The sequence below is a fragment of the Heloderma suspectum genome, chromosome 1 (assembly GCF_057233095.1).
Source record: "Heloderma suspectum isolate Gila_16-S chromosome 1, 16-S_ref, whole genome shotgun sequence".
Lineage (NCBI taxonomy): Eukaryota > Metazoa > Chordata > Lepidosauria > Squamata > Helodermatidae > Heloderma > Heloderma suspectum.
The window spans coordinates 388,242,008-388,265,343 of record NC_139458.1 but is presented as its reverse complement, the minus strand read 5'-3'; the positions used below and the strand labels follow the sequence as shown (position 1 = coordinate 388,265,343).

Sequence of the window (23,336 nt, the reverse complement as noted above, 5' to 3'; positions counted from 1 at the left end):
CAAAAACCTGGAGCTGGGACTGTTTTCCTTCATTTCACTCCATGTTATAGAACAGGGTTGGCATCAGGGGTTGACATTCTTGGTCAATTGCCAAGGCCTCAGCTCCTTGGGTCACCATTGACCTCTGACTTGTCACTGCTGTGGAGGAAAACCATCAGCGACCTCCACCTGCCCTCTCCTATGGCAGCCAGGACTATTGTCCCCCAGGACAACTGGGTCCCCTCCAGAGGCCCCTTCCTCTGCACTGTCCACTTGCAGCAGCACCTACTTGGGGGTCTCACTGGGCAACATCTTACAAAGGGGTCTCCCCAAACCTGGAGCCAGCCAGCCAGCCCTGGTTACAGAGTGGCAGGGGGAGAAATCTACACCAGGCCACCATTTTTTGGCTGTATTTCTCTATCCTGAAGGGTTGCAGTGAAGCAGACCTGAGGAAGGGAATGTGAACCTTCAACAGTACAGCTTGTTCAGGAAGAACAGATTTGTTATTTAATAATCTACCTTTGGGGAGCGGGGGAGGGGGGAAACCTTGATGCATAAATGTTATTGTGTGCCAATGAACAGATAACTGCAAGGACTCTGCCAGTGGAGATAATGACTTTCAAAAAGCAATGATGGTGATGATAACTGCCAGAGTGATCAGCCCTGCACTCTGTTATTGTCTGTTATCACCCCAGTAAAAATTACTGTTATTATGTAGTATCAGTGTGTATAGTACAGTGTGTATATGTGACTGCCATGCAAGAGATCACTATTATTCAAAAAGGAAAAATAAACTCTCATATTTTCTGAGGAGGAAAATGCCAGAGAAGAGGTAAGTACCTTCCTTTTCTTTCCTTCCTTTTTCTTTAAAGTAAACTCAGCAGCAAAGCTGTACAAGGGTATATGCACTTAAGAACACTTGACGCAGACCAACCTAGGGTCAATTCAAATGTTGCTATCCCTAGTGTCTTCGAGAGAGGAACATTTGGGCCTCCAGATGTTGTTTGGTTGCAGCTCCTATCATTCCTGACCATTGGTCATGTTGGCTGGGGTCAATGGGAGTTGGAGTCCAACTACATCTGGGGGGCCACATGCTCCCCACCCCTGCCCTAGCCAATGTAACTGTGCTGAAAAAAATGTATATCTGCAAGAAAGCTCCAAGTGAAAGTAGGGACATCATAAAGGTCCTTATCACAAATGTATGCAGAATTTCATCCTGTCCAGAGAGGATCAACTCACCCAGGGCCAACGCAAGGTGTTTTGCTGCCTGAGCAGGAGCAACAAGTGGCACCCCTCTCCCCCCACACCCCCAGTCAAAGTACATGGTGCCCAAGGCCAGCCAAATTATTTTTGGCATCTGAGGCAGAAAAACCCACAAGTACCTCTCCCCTTCCCTGGCAGTAAAAACTTTGTTACATCGTTAAGTCGTGTCCGACTCTTCGTGACCCCATGTACCACAGCACGCCAGGCCTTCCTGTCCTCTGCTCTCTCCGTGCGTGCTCAAGTTCATATTCATTGCATCAGTGATGCTATCTAGCCATCTCATCCTCTGCCGTCCCCTTCTCCTTTTGCCTTCAATCATTCCCAGCATCAGGGTCTTTTCCAATGACTTTTCTCTTCGAATTAGGTGGCCAAAATATTTGAGCTTCAGCTTCAGTAACTGTCCTTCCAATGAGCAGTCAGGGTTGATTTCCTTTAGGACTGACTGATTTGACCTCCTTGCAGTCCAGGGGAGTCGTAAGAGTCTTCTACAGCACCACAGTTCGAAAGCACCAATTCTTTGGCGCTCAGCCTTCCTTATAGTCCAGCTCTCACAGCCATACGTTGCTACTGGGAAAACCATAGCTTTGATTATACAAACCTTTGTCGGCAAGGTGATGTCTCTGCTTCTTACTATGCTGCCTAGGTTTGCCATAGCTTTCCTCCCAAGGACCAAGCGTCTTTGAATTTCATGGCTACAGTCACCGTCTGCGGTGATCTTGGAGCCCAAGAAAATAAAATCTGTCACTGCTTCCATTTCTTCCCCTTCCATATGCCAGGAAGTGATGGGGCCAGATGCCATGATCTTAGTTTTTTTAATGTTGAGTTTCAAACCAGCTTTTGCACTCTCCACTTTCACCCTCCACAAGAGGCTCTTTAGATCCTCTTCGCTTTCTGCCATTAGGGTAGTATCGTCTGCATATCTGAGGTTATTGATAATTCTCCCGGCAATCTTAATTCCGACCTGTGATTCATCCAACACGGCGTTTCTCATGATGTACTCTGCATATAAGTTAAATAAGCAGGGCGACAATATGCAGCCTTGTCGTACTCCTTTCCCAATTTTGAACCAATCGGTTGTTCCATGTCTGGTTCTTACTGTTGCTTCTTGACCCTCGTACAGGTTTCTCAGGAGACAGGTAAGGTGGTCTGGTACTCCCATCTCTTGAAGGATTTGCCACAGTTTGTTGTGATCCACACAATCAAAGGCTTTAGCGTAGTCAATGAAGCAGAAATAGACGTTTTTCTGGAATTCTCTTGCTTTCTCCATGATCCAGCGAATGTTGGCAATTTGATCTCTAGTTCCTCTGCCTCTTCTAAACCCAGCTTGTACTTCCGGTAGTTCTCGGTTCACATACTGCTGAAGCCTAGCTTGTAGGATTTTGAGCATAACCTTGCTGGCATGTGAAATGAGAGCAATTGTACGGTAGTTTGAACACTCTTTGGCGTTGCCCTTCTTTGGAATTGGAATGTAAACTGACTTTTTCCAGTCTTGTGGCCACTGTGGAGTGTTCCACATTTGTTGGCATATTGAGTGCAGCACTTTAACAGCATCATCTTTTAGGATTTTAAATAGCTCAGCTGGAATACTGTCATCTCCGCTAGCTTTGTGGTTAGTAATGCTTCCTAAGGCCCACTTGACTTCACTCTCGAGGATATCTGGCTCAAGTTCAGTGACCACACTATCATGGCTATCAAGGACATTCAGATCTTTCCTGTATAGTTCTTCTGTGTATTCTTTCCACCTCTACTTAATCTCATCTGCTTCTGTTAGGTCCCTGCCTTCTTTGTCCTTTATCATGCCCGTCTTTGCACAAAACGTTCCCTTGAGATCTCCAATTTTCTTGAAAAGATCTCTAGTCTTCCCCATTCTATTGTTTTCCTTGATTTCTTTGCATTGTTCATTTAAAAAGGCCTTCTTGTCTCTCCTTGCTATTCTCTGGAACTCTGCATTCAGTTGGATATATCTTCCCCCTTCTCCCTTGCTTTTTGCTTCCCTTCTTTCCTCAGCTACTTCTAAAGCCTCATCAGACAGCACTTTGCTTTCTTGCATTTCTTTTTCTTTGGGATGGATTTAGTTGCTGCCTCCTGAACAATGTTACAGACCTCCATCCATAGTTCCTCAGGCACTCTGTCTATCAGGTCTAATCCCTTAAATCTATTCCACTGTATATTCATAAGGGATATGATTTAGGTCATACCTGAATGGTTTAGTGATTTTCCCTACGTTCTTCAATTTAAGCTGAAATTTTGCAACAAGAAGCAGCTCAGAATCTGAGCCACACTCAGCTCCAGGTCTTGTTTTTACTGACTGTATAGAGCTTTCTCCATCTTTGGCTGCAAAGGACATAATCAATCTGATTTCGATATTGACCATCTGGTGATGTCCATGTGTAGAATCACCTCTTGTGCTGTTGGAAAAGAGTGTTTGCTATGATCAGCGTGTTCTCTTGGCAAAACTCTATTAGCCTTTGTCCTGCTTCATTTTGTACACCAAGGCTATGCTTGCCTGTTATCCCGGTGATTTCTTGACTTCCTACTTTAGCATACCAATCCCCTATGATGAAAAGGACATCTTTTTTTGGTGTTAAGTTCTAGAAGGTGTTGTAGGTCTTCATAGAACCAATCAACCTCAGCTTCTTCGGCCTCACTGGTTGGGGTTGGACTTTGAATTACTGTGATGCTGAATAGTTTGCCTTGGATTTGCACTGAGATCATTCTACCATTTTTGAGATTGTACCCCAGTACTGCTTTTCCCACCCTTTTATTGACTATGAGTGCTAGTCCATTTCTTCTAAGGGATTCTTGCCCACAGTAGTAGATATGCTGGTCCCCTGAATTAAATTCGCCCATGCTTGTCCATTTTAGTTCGCTGAACCCCAAGCTGTCGATGTTCAATCTTGCCATCTCATGTTTGACCACCTCCAGCTTGCCTTGATTCATTGATCTTACATTCCAGGTTCCTAAACAATATTGTTCTTTACAACATCGGATTTTCTTTTCACCACCAGACACATCCAGAGCTGAGTGTCCGTTTGGTTTTGGCCCAGCCGCTTCACTCTTTCTGGCACTACTTGGAAATACCCTCTGCTCTTCCCCAGTAGCATATTGGACACCTTCCGACCTGAGGTGCTCATCTTCTGGCGTCATATCTTTTAGCCTTGTGATATGTTCCATGGGGTTTTCTTGGCAAGAATATTGGAGTGGGTTGCCATTTCCTTCTCCAGTGGACCACATTTTGTCAGAACTCTCTGTCATTACCTGTCCGTCTTGGGTAGCCCTGAGTGGCATAGCGCCCCTTTGTTACAACAAGGCAGTGATCCATGAAGGGGGGCAGTAAAAATACAATAATAATAACTTAGATAACCAACAAATCTGCTGCCCTTTCAGGACAATAAAAACCTGCTGCATGAGACAGCCATCTCACTCTGCCTAGTGGTAGGGCCGGCCCTAAGACTTTCCTTTTTTAGGAAGGCCTTCAGTTTTCAGTGGTTTCATTGAAATCTCTTTTCCTGGTTAAGCTGCTCTTCCTAGTGTTTTTATCTGCTAGTCCTCTGTTGTTTGTTTGTTTTTTAATAATGGTGTTTTTAGTGTTTTGATTCCATTTTAATGTGTTTTTGTTTTTTTCCTTGTATTTGCATACTTTAGCTTATTTTATCAGCCACCTTGAACATTTTAGAAAAGGCAGGATATAAATGTTTTAAGCAAATAAACAAACAGAACACTTCTTTAGGGTCAAACTAGTCGTGCGGGGAAACTGTATAAGTTAAAGATTTGTTTTCCCCACTTATATATGGGGTGGGTCTACTCTTTACACAAAAAAGGTCCATGGGCAGGGGGAAATTTGTGTCCCCCTCCTCACTGTACCTTGCTTGTCTGCTGCTTTTAAGCATGTTTTCCCTTAGCTGATCAGGAAAAAAATTGCCTAAAGCTGCAGTGTGCAACAGTGCAAGGCAAGGGAGAGGGTAAGTTTTGCTCCCTTCCCCACATGCTCCATTCTGTGAAAGGTGTAGACTCCACCACCTCCATTTTATAGGTGAGCAGAGCAAACACCTTTAGGTGAACAGAGCAAAGATGTTTGTCCCCTAGGAGGACATCTGCAACAGGCCAGTTTACACACACACACACACACACACACACACCCTCCAAACTCCTGTCCTTACTTGGAACGTGCTCCTGCCACAGCCTGGTTCAGGTAGGCCTTACGTGTTTGTTCTGATCCTTTGCCAGTGGAAAAGCCTAACAGAGAAGGACTGAACTCCCGAAGGATATCTGAAAAAGAATGAAATTCAGATTCATACATTCGTTGATGCTCTGATTTTGAAGCACAACATCAACTAATTAAGTGTAAAGAATTATTAGGGAGGGTTGTGAAACCCAGCAAGTATTATAACGTCATTATGTAAATCTATATCACAACCATATTTAGAATACTGTGCACAGATTTTGGTACTCCATTTCAGAAAGTATACCGTAGAGCTGGAAATGGTAAACAAAGGGGCAACTAACAGTGCAATCTATACATGTCTACTCAGAAGCAAGCCCACTGAGTTTCATGAGACTTACTCCCAGGTAAGTGTGCAGGGCTGACATCAAGGGTAGGCAGGGTTGGGCACCTGCCAAAGGCCCACACACCCCAGCAGGACCTCACTGAAAAGAGTCCCCTGGACTTGCTTCTCCTCTTCACCATGGCAACCTGCATGTTCACCTGCCTCTTGCTCTGATCCAGACAATAGTGGTGGTGAGAAGGAGGATCAGGAGATGCCCCTGCCAACTTCCTCACTGGCGCTCTGCCTCTCAAGCAAGCGATAGCGATGATGACAAAGAGAATGAGGAGCAACAGCAGCTGCTGACAATAGTGGTGAGAAAGTAGACTCACTGAAAGAGGGGGCCCATTAAGGATGTCTTGCCCAAGGACCCTCAGAAGCCTGGAAATGGCACTGTAAGAGTATATAGGATTGTACCCTAAAAATATCAAAAGGGCAGACCATCTTGCTTATGAGCTTGAGGAAAGGTTATGCAAGTTTCAGATGGGGGATTTGTAAAGAAAAAAGATTACTAGAGGGGGGAATAGGATAGAGGTTTATCAAATTATGAATAATATGGGGTAGGCAACCTGGTGCCCTCTATGGGCAATATCTAATACTGCCATTGTGCTTTTGCTGTTTATGTTGCGTTAGTCAGACCCCAGAAGCACCTCTCACAAGATGCTAGCACAACAGGAAGCTAGCACTTCCTAAAGCAACCATGGAAATGAGATGAAACACTCATTTCCAGAATGGTACAGGTCAGTGGAGCTCCCTTCTATGAGCTCTGATAAACTGCCCTATTCGGGAAATGAGCATTTCGGCTCATTTCCAGTTTCTTTAGGAACTGTTAGCTTCCTGTTGCACTAGCAGTGGGCCCGGCTGGCATATGAGCAATGTTGGATACTGCCCCATGTATTTTGGACTATAACTCCCATAATCCCTAACCATTGGCCATGCCATCTTGGGCTTATGGGAGCTATAGTTGAAAACATCTGGAGAACTCCAGGTTGCCTACCCCAGCCTGAGTGGAAAGACTGAAATGTTTCTCTTTTCCATTTCTCATAATGGGCTTTTCTATATGAGGCTTTTAACCCTCACTTTTACTGAGGCTTGTGTTTCCGGATTCTTTGCAGGATTAAAGCTGGCTGCTTTACACGTGTGTTTTTTTACGTGTGTGTGTGAGTGTGTGTGTGTGTGTGTGTTTCTTTGCCTTTCTATTCTGTTACATAACCACTAGGTGGTGCTGTGTGTAGCAGAATTGCGCAAATACAAGAGACTTCTATAGTGCCATTGAGAAAAATACAAGACTCTCCTCATTAGGAAAACAACAGCAACCCTGCTATAATGGTTTCAAAGCATGGGGGAGGCTATGGAGGATGACAATGTCATGTAAACAACCCGCAAACTACCATGCACGCACAATAAAAGCCTTGTGTAGAAAGGCTCAATGGTAGCACCGAAGAACTAAGGGTTACCAATGGAATGGATTGGTAGTAGGCGCCAGACAACAAAAAGGCAACACTTCTTCACATACCATAATTTATAGTAGCCTTAGGTGGCTTAAAATGGATGGGATGAATATTATGGACATCAGCCATGAAAGCAAAATGGAAAATCTATGATTAAAAGCTGTAGATAACTTTGAACTCCAGATGTAGGGATAAGCAATGGGAGATGGCTATCATCCTAATGCCCTGTTTGAGCTCCCTGTTTGAGCATCCGCATGGCCATTGCCGAAAGCAGAATGCTGTATGCAGATGAGCAGCATCTTGTGGCAATGGGAAGCATAGCATTGCAGGGGGTGCAGATGGACTTGACTCCAATGGAGACTTTTTCTTCTTTAAACCTCCCCCCAGGAGTAACCCTCCCCTCCTGGAGCACCATAGGCCCAATCTGAAGGGGGCGGGGCATGTGCTTACATAAGAGTAAAAAAATAAGACCATCCTCAGCTCCATGCTACATGATTAGCCTAATGTGCAGTTTGGCTCTAAGTGGTTGCCCTTGTTTCAGAATACCAGGGGCTGTGGGCATTTTGGTTCCATTTGGTTGCTGCTTTGAGTTCCTATGCATCTTTTCAGTCCACAAAAAATAACTAAGGGGCCTTCAGACTAACAAGAAAGTGCTATTATTCATTCCAAAATCATATGGGGCTGAATCATAACGATATAAAAAATGCCAGTGAAAATATTGAACCAACTAAGAACCTGGGAAATTACAAAACACGCTGTTAAGTCATATGCAGCAAATTGCCACATTAGCTGTTAGGTGGCTTTCCCCCAGTCCCCCATGTCTCCATCAGTCCTAGATGCTGAATGCAAAGTGGTTTAGCATCCCCGCCTGCTCAGCCTTTCCTCAAGTCCGCTCCATAAATTATGAAAGAGTTTCACAAACACGCTAACCTTAGGGAATCAGGCACTTACTTGCTAATGTTGTGACTGTGCTTATGTTTTCATTTCCACCAAAGCTGCAGAATGGGGTGGGGGTTAGGGGAAGAAGAAGAGAGCAAACAAAGTTAGATAGCATTTGCTTGGAATAAGTCACAGAGTGCCCCCTGGTGATGTTTCAAATCTTCAACAAACGCTTCTTATTTTAACTGCTGGGATAGAGATAGATAGATAGATAGATAGATAGATAGATAGATAACATATATCCTTCTTTTCTATGGGATTCCCATGGTGTCCTATCTAGGAGACTCCATACTGACTTAGCCTCAGCAATGCTGCACCATCAGTTACTTCCAGCCCATTCACAGGATTCCTGTTGTGACTGTTTATTTATTTACTGTATTTATAAACTGCCCAATAATCAAAGTTCTCTGGGTGGTGTATAATACATTAAAAATATAAAACAGAAAAATTAAAACAAAGAATACAAAAAGAGCAGAATAAAACCAAGGTAAAACCAGCAGCAGAATAAAGTACTAAAAGCACTAAAAAAAAATTCTTAAAATGCCTGGGAGAATAGAAAAGGTCTTCACCTAGCACCAAAATGACCACAAAGTAGGTGCCAGGTGAGCCTGTCTGGTGAGGGCATTCCTCAAATGGGTGCCACCACTAAAAAGATCCTCCCTCTTGTAATCACCCATCTCGCCTCATTTGCCAGGGCCTCAAGAAGGGCCTCAAATGATGATTGTAATGTCTGGGTAGCTACATATGGGAGGAGATGATCCTTCTAACCAGACACTGGTAAACTTCCTGTTTTTTCTGCCTGCCTGGGACCACAAAAACAAGGGGAATTTCCAATTCACCTGGCAAGCCACAATACACAGCTGGTGGGCTTGTGAATAATGAATTGTACAGACCTGCTATACCGGAAATGACAAAAAACTTACTGCACCCCTGCAGTTAATTCTATCTTTCTATAACTATTACTCCTGAAAATTCTCCACAATAGTTTCATTCATGTGTATGCAATAGCAAGCAAGGATTAAAACAGTATCAAGATGCTGAGTCTGAAGGCCATGGAATCAAAGACAGAAGCATGCAATGTTACAGAGAGGGAGAAATGAGCAGGATTGTGCCCAATTTGTCATTTCTGATTTTTGAATACTATGATATATATTAACATCTGTCACAAATGTTGGCTTCTACTGATTTATTCATCCAGCTTCTTCCAACTTCATCCCAAGGGTAGGTTATGCTAGATCTTTACATAGGGTTGCCACCTTTGAATCCAGTTTTTTCCTGACATTAGCCTTAAAAAAAAAAAAAACAGAAAGGGGAAACTGGCAATGGGAACAGAAGGTTAAGCATCTCCACTTCCCTCCTCGTGCCACTTCTGGCCCAGTCAGGTTCCCACGGCATGTGGAAGAGCTCTATGCTCATACATTAATATGTATGTAGAGCCCCTTCACATGTTAGCCAAATGCACAGATGACACTGAAGGCATGGCCGCTGTGCATATCATAGTGTGTGCTGGGGGTGGGGGAAGGATAGCCATTTATTTATTTCATTTCTATACTGCCCAACAGCTGAAGCTCTCTGGGCAATTCACAAAAAGCCATTGTGGCCTCACAAGCACTCTCATGTGTTCTTTCAATGTATGGGTAGTCTGAATGCCCCCAGAGAAAGAGATGATTATGCATGATGACAGAATATACATTGTCCAGAGACAGTACAGGGGCTTGTTCATGTTTATATTCCATTTCCAGTCCCCTCATCTACTCCATTTGGATGCTGCTCTAGGGCAGTTACCATCATCATTGCAATGAATGAGGTATAAAAATGAAAATACAGAATGTTTGTAGAAAAAGGTAGTTTTGTTACTTTGGAAAGGAAGGAAGAAATTCAGAGGAATTTGAAAACAGATAACGCCATGCGAAAATGAGAGGCTGGCTGCAATCTGTCAGTAGATGTGTTCTGTGATGTTATGGGTAGTATCCAACACTGTCATTCCACTGGCACTAATGACACTGCATTAGTGGAAGACAATGGTGGCACAATGGGAAGAGTAAGGCATAGGGCGGGTGGGCAGCTGCTCCAGAGGGCTGACGCCTCACTTTGAGGAGTTCTCAGAGTGAAACATCGTAATGAACTAGAGTGGGAGCTATCAAATCTTAAATAAGAAAAATTATTTAAGAAAAATCTGTGGGTTTTCTATAGATGGAAGTGGTGAAGAACATAAGAAGAGCCATGCTGGGTCAGACCAAGGGTCCATCTAGTCCAGCATTCTGTTCACACAGTGGCCAACCAGATGTTAGATGTTCACCTCCTTTCCTCATCTTTAGATCTAAAAAATGGACTTCTAGGGTATTGTGATGGATATCAAATGTGGTGTTCTCATCCTTAGAATTCACCCATTCAGCACAATTGTATAGCACCCCCTCACTACCTCTCCAGATTGTAAACACATTGTCAATATACCTCAACCAAATAATAAGTTGTTCAGCAAACTGTCCTTCAGAAGTTTGGGAGAACTTGTCTCTTCTGAAGGACAGTGTATGGAACAAACTATTATTTGGTTGAGGCATATTGATAGAGTGAAATATCGGCCAGCCCAGCACTGCAGACAGTCATCCTGCCCACCCTCTTAGAGCTCTCGGCATGGCTCTCCAGAGAGCCCACCCAGCCCACATGCCTTACTTTGAGGAGGCTCTCCTCAGAACGAGGCATTCTGGGTGAGGTAGCCGCAGAGATCACCTCTGCTGCCCCTGTACAGGTGGTCCCCAAAACCAGCTCCCTGCCAATGCCTCACTCTGTGGAAGGACCCCTTAGAGCAAGGCACTGAGGGAAAGGCAGCAGCAGCTGCCCGGGGGGCGGGGGAGTGGGAAAGAAAGGAGGAGGGTGGCAGAGGAGTAGGGGGGTCTTGCACTAGCATCAGTTTCTGCTAGTTCAACGTCGTTAGTGCTAGCAGAATGCCAGGGCTGGATTCTATCCTGATGGACCACAGAAGCCTGGACGTCCCATCTGCTGGAGCCCTGGCTTTATTTACTGAAGTGACCTGCACAAGTTCTAAGCATGCTCATCTGAAGATTGCTCCAAAGTGAAGTGGAAACACACTGCTGACCATTAAAGTCAGCCGGGAGGAGACAGGAGCTGATTTCACTATCCAGTATAAAAGGGGGGGGGGCATAATACACAGATTGCAGGTGTCTGAATCTCTAAATAATTTGGTTTATGGCACTCACCTCCATGAAAGGCCTCGATACTGTGTCAGAACGTCTATAATATTGAGTGGTGATGATCCGGCACCATTTCCTGCCTGATAATCATACAAAAGAGAGCCATGGTTAGAGAAATTAGGATGCAGATTTAGTCAGGATTTAGAAATCCTATGCAGATTTAGACAGAAAAAAGTCCTTCAACTCCCAGCATGCTCCAGCCAGCTATAGCTGGCTGGGGCATGCTGGGAGTTGTAGGACTTTTTTCTGTCTAAACCTACATAGATGGTGTCCTTAATGTAATTTAAAATGAAATGAGTGATCTCCTGGAAATACTCGCAACCTTTGCTCCCAAGAAGTCCGAGAGCATTTTCAAATCATTGCCATCAGGTCTACTTCATAATGGGGAAAACCAGAAAGGGAAATTAAATGAAATTTACATGAAGCCTACTTAAAATAAAATGAAAGTGGTGGCCACAAATCAAATCATACTAAACGTATTTCTTTAAAAATATATAATATTATTTGTCACAAGAATACTGATTGGTACAGAAGCATGACTTGATAAAACCATATTGCATCACAGTGATATAGACTAATGAAGACCTTTGCTAGCCTAGAATTAATTGATGCAAGGTTACTTGTGTCAATAGCTACTAGTCTTGATGGCTATGTGCTACCTCCAGCACCAGAGGCAGTGAGCCTATGTACACCAGTTGCTGGGGAACATGGGTGGGAGGGTGCTATGGTGCTCATGCCCTGCTTGTGGGTTCCTGGTCGACAGCTGGTTGGCCACTGTGTGAACAGAATGCTGGACTAGATGGACCCTTGGTCTGATCCAGCACAGCTCTTCTTACGTTCTTAAGGTGAAATACAATTGTGTCTTTAAAAAAGTGGTTGTACTGTCCAGAAACAGTTATAAATGTGTGTATGACATTTTTATACAGGCACCAGCATGAAGCTGGTCAGGCACCAGCATGAAGCTCCCGCAGGTAATGGTTTTCCAGCAATGTTGCTTACCAGAAGTGGCACATTTAAAGTAGCCATTGGTAAAGTTCTTCTCGGCAGAGAAACATCCATTTAGCCCCTGCATAGAGTTGTCACTTGGCTCATTTAAAGTTATTGTAGCCAGGTTATTTAGCACGTGGCCAGGCTATTTCTGTCTCATTCAGGCTACAAATATGTTTGAATGTACCTATACATGTGTATTAACTAACCTATGCAAATGGGCGATAGCCAAGAGAGATGGCATTCCTGGCCTGAAGAAGATTAATGACCCAGCAGAATGGGAGCAGAGCATAAGGAAAGTGTGGAAAATTCCATTGGCCGTGAAGATGTTTTGCTCCCTGTTTCTCAAATTAGAATTCAGAAATTCCTTTTAGATCACTCAGTTTAATATAGCACATTCGGTGATCTGCACTTACTGTTAATGAATCCCCAAGGGCACCTATAACTTTAATGTCTGCTGGCCTCAGGCGATGAACTATAAAAGAGAAAGTGAAAATGATGAAACTTTTAGAAGATCTTTGGCATTAGGAATATATTTACTGGGGGAAAGTTTTACAAAATTGTGATCCCATTTAAAATTCATGTTCAACCAAATTACCTTAACTTTGTTAGTCCCCTGTGGCAAGTATATGATGCTTACCAGAATACCTTATTCTCCCTGTACTCTTTCTCCCAAGAATCTAATGGCACATTAGATTCTAATGGTGCATTATTATTGGTACATTACCTGAGTCTTCCACAACAAGAGTATTTTGCTTGAAAATCTGTCTAAATGTATCATGTAGAAACATGTATATATCTCACACACATTATTAGCTTATTTATTATTTATTTGCTACATTTCTAATCTGCCCAATAACTAATGTTCTCTGGGTGGATTATAACCAGTTAAAAAACTAAAATGCCATTTTAAAACACAATTAAACATATATAACACAATACAAATATTTAAAAGAATAAAATGCAATATAATGCAAAACAATAAACAGCACAGGAATTGATAAAACAGCCACAATAACCTAGAACTAGGTCTCTAAAATGAGAGAAAAGAAAGTTATTTGTCTGGTACTGAAAAGATAACAATGTAGGTGCCAGGCAAACCTCTTTGGGGAGTTTACTCCATAAAGGGGTGCCACCACTGAAAAGGCCTTCTCTATTGTAGCCACCTACCTAGCTTCTTTTGGTGGAGCACCCAGAGGAGGGCCTCTGAAGATGACCAGAGCAGGTACATGTGGGAGGAGGTATGCCTTTAGATTATATGAGTCTTATATGAGCAGGCTGTAGTGTAGCTGCTCTGAGCTTGAGTTATGAGTTCAGTCCTTCCCCTTTCAAATCTCAAGTACCTATATAACAACTTTGGTGGGTCACTATTCTCTCATTCTCAATATCTCCGTGCCCCTGTAATAGAGGGATGATTATACTAATAATACTGGCCTACGTTAGAAGGTTGTTGTGAAGGTGACTACACTTTTTATTGTAGGAGTTTATATGCCACCCTATAACCAAATTTTCACAGTATTGTATGTGAAGAAATTTGAGCACTAATATTCTTATAAGTGCTAAGTATTATTTCTTTTGGTGCCATTTTTGTTACCCAAGAACTAATTTCCTGAAGTCAGATGTGCTGCTGCCTTGATGTTAGAAGAAGTGAGCATTTTTTCAACACAGAGACTTGGTACCATTGAGAACCTGACATTTATGTAAATTGGCGGAGTGGGGTGGCAAAGCCCTCAATATCAAGACAATAATTCACACCATGACTTTTCTCCAAGAAGGTCCTTGTGATCAAGTGTCCAGAGTTTATTGCTTTTATGTGCAATAAGCTCATACTGACTGTACTACACTAGTGTTCTATAATTACATTTTGCACATAATTTTCTCACCTCCTTGGCATGTTTGACTATACTATTTGATTATTAAGCATATGTTTACACATCCTTGCTCTCATAATAACGATCAGATTTTTGAGTAGCGAACCAATGTTGAGGCAAGTTTTTAATTTTAAGATGAAAAAAATCGTAGATGAAAAATGCATGAGAATTCATCTGTGGTTTGAATGGAGAGTACTACATTCTGGTGGCACTGGAACCACTACTGTACAGTTTTCAAACTACTCAGAGCTCTACAGATTCTATACTTGCTGTGGATTATCTCCGAACAGGACTTTGACCAAAGGTGTAATGGGGTGTAATTACTGTGGGAGTAGACGAGGCAGCTTAGCTAGCAAGGAAAGTGCTAAAGTGGAGGATGAAATTAACGAGGGCATTGACAAGAGGGGGATATTGGTATGCTGGGCTAAATAGTGGACAAGTGGTCTTGTGCTTTTGTGCAAGAGCCTTATTTTTTTTTTAAACTAAGATTTAAAAGGCTTTGAATGCGTTACCATCATGTTCATAAGACAGCTTCGGCTACTGGGTGGTATAGAAATGAAATTAAATGAAATGAAATCAATCAATAAATAAATAAATGCTCAGAAAATTAATTCCATTTGGCAATCTGATGTGATGGAGGTGAGGGGAGTTTTCCTTGGGAGCTGGCAACCCCAGTGAACCAACTGTAGAAAGGCTGTTGATGAAGGTACTGAGGAAATGAGGAGGTCTGCCACAAAGGCACTTGGAATATATGCCAGGAGCCAATGGGGGGACTGAGGGGGAAAAACCAGCCATAGAGTGCTTGATTATCTGTTGGGTTAGTGAGCAAACAACCCATGGTGCCTTATTCTCAGGGTGGCCTAGCGTGATGTGCAAACTCGCCCACTGTCAATCAATGACAATACTAAGCAAAGGGTGCAATCCTATGCATGTTTGGGAGATTGGGAGTTGTTTGCCTTATTTCTGTCTAAACATGCATAGGATTGCACTCTAATAGTCTGACTTGTTAGAATAATCCACAAAACAAATAAAAGAGTATTTATTATATGCAATTAGTACTTGTACTAGTATAATTGATTAAATCCACATAAAACATCCAAATGTACATGAATACTATAAATCACCAACTATGGGTCACTGGTAAAAAATAAATAAAAAATGTTATTCACAGTCATATAACTTACTGATGGATTCTAATTCCCCCAGGAAGAGTTCTTCATCAGATTCTGCTTCAATTATTAGTAAGCTAAACTATGTTTGTGCTTTTTATATCTTGCGGTACTGCTGGTACAATGGCTGTCCCCAAATAATTGTGTAGTAAGTGCAGTCCTTCAAGCTTGCAGTGTCATCTTTTTTAGAAAATTACTGCATTTACTTGTTACAAAAAGTGTTTCCATCTTCACTCTCCAAACCCAAGGTATAAAGCAGCTTCCTATGTTAATATGCATACTTCTATACACCTGCTCCTTGCCATGATGGAGTGGCAAAAACTCAGTGATAGACCACTTCCTTTTCATGTAGAGGGCCCAACAATTCAAGCCCTGGCATCTCAGATAGTATGACTGGAAAACAATTCTGCCCGAAATCTTGGAAAGTATACTGTCCCAGACTTCCTATGCCATCAGTTTTTCCCACTCATCCCAGACGTTTCCCTACCTGAAAATATAATTATCTGCCTTGGCCAGATTTATTAATCACAGTTGCATTCCACCCTTCTTCCAATGAGCTCAAGGCAGCCATATATGGTGTTATAATATTTTGTCCTCACAACAGTCCTGTGCGGTAGCTTAGGATAAGTGATAGCAGTGAACTTCAGGCCTGATCAAGAATTTTAATCCAGGTTTCTCTGGTCTAGGACTCACACTTTATCCCCTACACAAATTGGTTGGAATCTATATTTGATTTAGAGATATATCTCTTCTACTCTCTGCAAAAACAGAATGCATTCCAGACTAAAAGGTGTTCTTATTGTTAGGTATTAAAAACACTGTTGGTCTTATCCCAACTCAGTAATTGGCATACTGACAGCCTCTTGCTCTTGTAGATTGAGTCAATACATGGACAAAATCTGTACCTGAGACAGGAATTGCATTTGAGGGGTTACGGTCAGAACATGGAATGCTAGTCCCAAAGCTCCTTTGCTGAAAACAAATAGATAGCAGTGCATTACAGATGGCTTTCAAGATTCCATTAAAAAGAAATATGAACTCCCAAGAAAATGATTTCATGAGATATGCAACATTCTTGTGCCAAATCCCCCCTCCTCTCCACCTGAAGGCAAGCAATAATAAAATTTTATGCAACCAGTGCTTTCCATACTTGAGACTTTGCTTCAGTCTGCAATTCTGCGGGAAAAGATGAGTGGTTGCTATTCCTGTATGTGAAGAAGTAAGGGTGTGCCTGCAGAAATAAGATAGTGAGAGAAATTTAAAAAAGAGAGAGTCATCATTTGGCACCATGGCTCAAGTCAGCAGGGCAGATTTGGCAACCAAAGACAATGATTTAAGATTAATCGGGGAATGTCTGTATCTCTAGTGACCACTCTAATCTCCAGACAGCGGTCAAGGGGCCAAAATTATATTATTCATACCTGTCCCCTTTGTGGATGACCACCGGAAATATCTATGCTAAAGTCAATGCTACTGAGCAAGAAGGGCTTCAGAGCCATGGAATACTTTTGTTTGGGCATGGCCAGGGCATGAAATACAGAACTCAGAGAAATGTAGCACTAACATGTGGAATGGTTCTCTTATACTCACAACTTTTAAAAGCTAATTTCTTCTTTTACTGAATAAAACTTTGTTTTGTTTTTTTAACCACACCTTAGTTAATATTTGGTAGGGTCACCAGCTGATTGTTCCTGAAGGGAGGGGCCATAGCTCAGTGGCAGAGCCCCTGCTTTGCAGGCAGAAGGTCCCAGGTTCAATCCCTGGCATGTCCAGGTAGGGCTGGAAAAACTCCTGCCAGAAACCCTGGAGAGCCACTGCCAGTCAGTGTTGGCGATGCTGGGCTAGATGGACCTATGGTCTGACACACTGTAAGGCAGCTTCTTATGTTCCTAAACAGTAGATGATCCCAGGGGCACATGACACATAGTCCGTTTGCTGGAACTAAGCAGGTCTGGGTCTGGTCAGCGCTTGGACTGGAGACCACCTGACAATCCCATGTACACTGTCTTCCATGATGGAAGATTGGCAGAAAATATACTAAGAGAGCAATCCTATGGCCATTAAACACTGTCTAGAGGACCATAGGATTTTTTGGTTTACTGGCTCCAAGCTTCTAGATGGTGTTCTGAGCTCAGAGCCAGGAAACTGCGCTCCCCTCATAACCTGCACGGGGAGAACCACGGCAGCAGCCTCTCCATGCTCATAAAATGGAGCACAGAGAGGGCAAAAGGGAGGAGTTCCTGGGGGCGGGAAGAAGACCATGGAAGCCCCTTTACATTGCTTCCTACGGGGTCTCCAGACCCATTCCTGCCCCCTCTCTAAAGCCCCTGCTAGACACGCAAAATCGTGCATATAGCCAAGAATGCAGGGTGGGCGGAGCACAGAGGAGAGGATCCCCTCCTCTGTTCCGCCCAACCTGCATTGGATAGGCATTAGCCTCCGAGTTCAGAGGATTGCACCCTAAATAAATCTATTTTTTTTCCCAACATTCAGGTTCAAAATTCTACAACAAGCAATTTTCCTTCTCCAGCTTCACCCAGTCCAGATATGTTCACATGTTCATTCCCATTGTCCTGGGTAATGCCTAGAATATCCCTGGCATATGACCCTGCTAGCTAGCTAGAGTCATCCCTTGTAAGTCTGAGATAAGGCCTATATCTTTATTTATGTATAGCATTTAATTATTGTAGGTACACTCTAGGAATTACTAGTGAAAAACAATAATTACAAATGCAAACGTGCACGGAGGGCATTCTTTCATGGGAGAAACAGCAGCCTTCATAAAGCCATTTTCACAACTGACCTTTGAATCTGTTTTTGCCTTTCCCATGGTTGAACATCAAATGACAAATTTACATGAAAAGTACATTTGGTTTCAGAATGCCTCCCTCCCATTTTCAATAGCACATTCACATCATATATAAGTGATGCTCATGCAAATGAACAAATGACCGTAGTGTCACTTATGAGAATGCACTTACATTGCTTTGAGGGAATGCCAGTACACAGTGCTTGTTCCAGGTTTTTGAGGGCAAGACACCCTCAAAGGCCCCCTTCCCTCAGTGAATCTACCTTCCAACTGCCACTGTCACCAGCTGCTATTGCTCCTCTTTCTCATCATTGGGTAGTACCCAAGAGGGGTGGTGCACGCACACCCAGCCCCACTGTCCCCGGTCCACACATGCCCAGCCCTGCCAGCCCAAGTCTGTGCACAGCCCCTACCACACACGGCTGCAATATAGCACCTCTGGGGGCAAGTCCTGATGCACATGAAAGCGCTGGGTTCTGGAAGGGATGCGACCTGCTCCTTCCAGATACCAATGTTTTTGCGTACATTAGGGCTTGACCCCAGAAGCACTATATCACGGCCACGTGCAGACCTGGGCTGGTGGGGCTGGGTGCTCAGGGATTGGGGCCCAGCGGGGCTGGCCGCACATGCACCACCCCTATTGGATACTATCCATGGCTATCACTTGCTTGCCTGACAGGCAGAGAGCCATTGAGCAAGTTGGCAGTGGTATCGACTTCTCCTCCTTGTCTGGGCCAGACTGAGAGGCAGTAAAAAGCTGGATGAAATAATGAAGAGAATTCAATTCCAAGGGCCTTCTCTGCTGTGGCACCCCACACAACTTCTCTGTTGTGGAATGTCCTCCCCTTGGAGGCCCCATTGGAACAGACATTGGTTTTGTTTCAGTGCCAAGCTAAAACATGGCTTTTCATCAAAGCCTTTGAGGGCTAATTGAATTCCCTAAAGTAGCACACTGTTCTAACTGCTTTATTGTTTTAGATTTTCTAATTGGCATTAGCTTGTTTAATGGTTTAATATGGTTTTAGCTGTTTACATTGTTCATTGTTTTATACTGTTTAAACTGATTTTATTTGTACACCACCCTGAGATCTTAGTGATATAGGGCAGGATACAAATGTTTTAAATAAATAAATAATATAAATAAACTCTGGGGGCTCTGGTCAGAGGCGCCCTGCTGCGGTGTAGGCCCTTGGCAGGTGCCCAACCATGCCTACTGTGCCTGTGCAGCTCCTGTGAAACTAACCATAAAGGTTAGGAGCCACATAGGACGATTAAAGAATACTACTGACATTACCACCAACTAGACTCTCAATGTTTCTGTCCTTGCAACTTTCATAACTTGTTCAACGTTCAGCCCTCTCATCCCACAGATTTGAGTTAATTGCTCCTCTCCTTTATCATTCAGTTCCACAACACACAGTGATGACCAGAACTGCAAACCTCAAGGCATTTACTCTGGAGTATTTTCACTGAGGTTAACAGGTTCCTAAGAACAGAAGAGCCCAGGGACCTTAGAAAAACAGACAACATTTAAAACTGCAGAAATGTGGAAGTTCTCCCACCTGAGAAGGACAGCGGGCCTCAGGCGTCTCTGTAAAATGATAGGGCTGCTTCTGCCCAACTGGTTCCATCTAGAAGAGGAAATGCAAGCGGTGTGAGGCTTGGTCAGTTAATTAGTTTAAAAGTTTGCTCCCATGTAGGATAAACCTGCAAGTCCTAATTTGAAGGCAACAACGCTGCGTCTGAGCCTAGCTGGCATAAACCGTAGATGAGGATGAAAATCTGTTTCTCGACTAAACCACTTGAGCCTGGAGGTGGGGGCTCATAAGAACATAAGAAGAGCCATGCTGGATCAGACCAGAGGTCCATCTAGTCCAGCATTCTGTTCACACAGTGGCCAACCAGCTGCCCCATAGGAAACCCACAAGCAGGACATGAGTGCAACAGCACCCTCCTGCCCATGTTCCCCAGCAACTGGTGTACATAGGCATACTGCCTTTGATACTGGAGGTAGCATATAGCCATCGGGACTAGTGGCCATTGATAGCCATCTCCTCCAGGAAATTGTCTAACCCCCTTTTAAAGCCATCCAAATTGGTGGCCATCACTACTTCCTGTGGAAAGAAATTCTGTAGTTTAACTATGTGCTCTGGGAAAAAGTACTTCCTTTCATCTGTCCTGAATCTCCCACCAATCAGCTTCTTGTATTGAGAGGGAGAAAAATGTCTCCCTATCCACGTTCTCCACACCATGCATAATTTTGTACACTGCTATCATGTCTCCCCTTAGCCTCCTTTTTTCCAAGCTAAACAATCCCAGCTGATATGACCTTCCCTCATAGGGGAGTTGCTCCAGCCCCTTGATCATTTTAGTTGCCCTTTTCTGCACTTTTTGCAGCTCATGTGGCTGAATGCAGCCAAAATGAAAAAGAAAGGAAGAAAACTAAATAAATCCCTGAAGACAGAAAATGAGCTTGTCAGTGAGAAGGCAAAGCCTTCTCCATAGCATGTTGTTCATCAAGGGTTATTATCATTCATTCCATATACCACCTTTCCACTTCACAAAAGTGCCCAAGGCAACTTATAAATGAAACAGATTCACCTCAAAGCAGCCTGAACAGGTTCAGAACATAGCACAGCCATGTGCCCTGGACAAAGAACAGATCAGATAACTTATATTTCATTGTTTCTATTTCTATTTAACACCAGATATAATATTGTAATAACAAGATGACAACAAAAGTGATGACAATTAAAAGTGGGTATAATGGTTTTGCTTTCCATCCCTCAGCATTTTGGGCTCCATCCAAATAAACTAATGTGACTGGCCGTGAGGTATAAATAATAGTTTCCAGTTAGCCTATCTGTAATTTAGAGACAGAATGAGTAGGAAAGTTGAAGTTGACATACACAATAGTTAATAGTGTAAGGAAAGAAAACTGAAAATGGAGAAATAAGACCTGGTGGACAAATTAAGATTTCATGAAACTGAAAGGGAATGGATAACCAACAAAAGTAATGCATATCAAGCCATTAAATCTGTGGAAATTACTGCCACATGGTAGCTTTGCACACAGAAGTATTAAGCTTAAAACTACTATAGATAAGCCTCAGATACTTATATAATTAAGGAACCAATATTCAGTCACATCAGGAAACATCTTTTTCTTTTTAAAATAAAACCATACATCAGTATTCATCCTAGTTTCTGCAAAGTGTTTGAAGAACAATGAATCATTTCTTATGGGTCACTCTAAGGTTTCCTCCCTCTCCCTCTGAGAAATAGTGCTTAGCTCCGTCAGAGGTATCTTTATAGCATAGATGAAGGGCATCTCTACACCAGCCTAAAATTCTGCATTTAAAATGGGGCTTTCTAATTCTGTTTTAAATGCAGGATCATGACTCCGCTTTTCACGTGCTTCCTTTCCCCCCGCCCCTTCCCCCTCCTTCTCCCCATATCTGAGTCTTCCATTATCTTTCATTGATCTCACTCCTCTTCTTGACAGCTTTTCTTCTTTTCACAGAGGAAACTCAAGTGGAACACAGTGGGGTAATTTGATAGCTCATTATCTGCAATCTATTAAAAAATGGAACAAAGGGCATTTAGTGCAGGAGACGCCCTGGAGGATCACAGCATCATGTAAACTGCCTGCAAATTTCTGTGAGGGAGCAATCTCAATTGCGGAATAAAAGCTCCGGGTGAAGGAGCCCGAAATCTGAGCCATATTAAACAGGGCACTCTCAAGCAATACAACAACCCTTTTACAGTCAGGGACAGAAAGGATTTCAAAACCCTGTTGAGGTGAATGATATATGAATTGCTTAGGCCAAGAGAAAACAGCACTTGCATGCCTGTCAGGATCACCTCAAGCTATAATGCTACCCATATACAAAAACACATTTTGCTCTTAGTTTAAGCAGTCAGTGCCAGCTCCAGGTTTCTGAGGGCCCTTGGGCAAGACACCCTCAGTGGGTCCCCTCTCTCAGTGAGTCTTCCTTCTCATCACTATTGTCACCAGCTCCATTTGCTCCTCATCCTCTTTCTCAACATCACTGTCCCTTGCTGACAGACAGAAAGCCAGTGAGCAAGTAAGCAGTGGCATCTACTGCTCCTCCTAGGGCTCCTTCACATTGAGCTTTTATCCTGAGATTGAGATTGCTCCTTCATGGAAGTTTGTGGGCTCTTTATATGAGATCTCCCGGGGCGTCTCCTGCACTAAATGCCCTTTGTTCCATTTTGAAATAGATCAAATAATGAGCTATCAAATTACCACAGATAATGAGCCATCAAATTACCCCATTGTGTTCCACTTCAGTTCCCCCCATGAAAAGAGGAAAAGCGACAAGAAGGAGTGAGATCAATGAAAGATAACAGACGACTCAGATATGGGGAGGAGGGGAGGAGGGGGGGAAGGGGGTGGGGGGGAAAGAAGCACGTGAAAAAGGGCGTCGTCGTGATCCTGCATTTAAAATGGAAGCAGAAAGCCCCATTTTAAATGCAGGATTTTAGGCTGGTGTAGAGATGCCCCTTGTCTGGGCCAGAGCAAGAGGCAGTGAACAAGCTGGATGCAATAATGAAGAGAAGCAACTCCAGGGGGCTCTTGTCAGTGAGCCCCTGCTGGTGTGTGGGCCCTCAGCAGGTGCCCAACCATGCCTACCCTTGATGTTGGCCCTGTATACAGGGAGAATTGTATTATCTCAGTGCATTTCTTGATCACAACCCCTTTCCTCTGCTCCATCAGTGATTGGAGCAAGGGGAAGGGGCTGCAGTTTGTGGAAAATGTAGTTGTTGGGTCCCAGAACATATTGTCCAACTCTCAAACTTGTGGAGTGTGTGTGGGGAGGGTGTGTGTGCTGTGCTATCTCTTTAAGAATCTTCTAGATTCACACTACACTTCCTGAATTCTGAGACCTCAGACAGTGTCCTACATTACCTATTGTGTTGGGCCACTCTGAATGCGAGCATGCATGCTTTCACTCACTCACGTTTAGACCACGAACCAGTGAAGCCATCATAATGCTTGAATCAGCAAGGTAATTCTAGACCTTGGGCTTAATGGTCTTATACGGAGAGCTTTAGACAGCCATGTGCAGTGCATTACTTCAATTGTGA

At 43.3% G+C, this 23,336-nt stretch overlaps 1 protein-coding gene across 7 annotated transcripts in view; it reads right to left on the bottom strand.

Moving 5' to 3' along the window:
- The window catches only part of PLB1 (phospholipase B1), a 171,572-nt gene that overhangs the window by 102,121 nt on the left and 46,115 nt on the right, over positions 1-23,336 (bottom strand). For all 7 annotated transcript variants that reach the window (XM_084828588.1, XM_084828589.1, XM_084828586.1 and 4 more), the window contains 7 exons: positions 19,787-19,855; positions 16,566-16,646; positions 16,321-16,387; positions 12,792-12,850; positions 11,395-11,468; positions 8,189-8,232; positions 5,403-5,511 (listed from right to left, as the gene is read on the bottom strand). In XM_084828588.1, the coding sequence (XP_084684714.1) occupies positions 5,403-5,511; positions 8,189-8,232; positions 11,395-11,468; positions 12,792-12,850; positions 16,321-16,387; positions 16,566-16,646; positions 19,787-19,855 (503 nt within the window). The remainder of the gene's footprint in view (positions 1-5,402; positions 5,512-8,188; positions 8,233-11,394; positions 11,469-12,791; positions 12,851-16,320; positions 16,388-16,565; positions 16,647-19,786; positions 19,856-23,336) is intronic.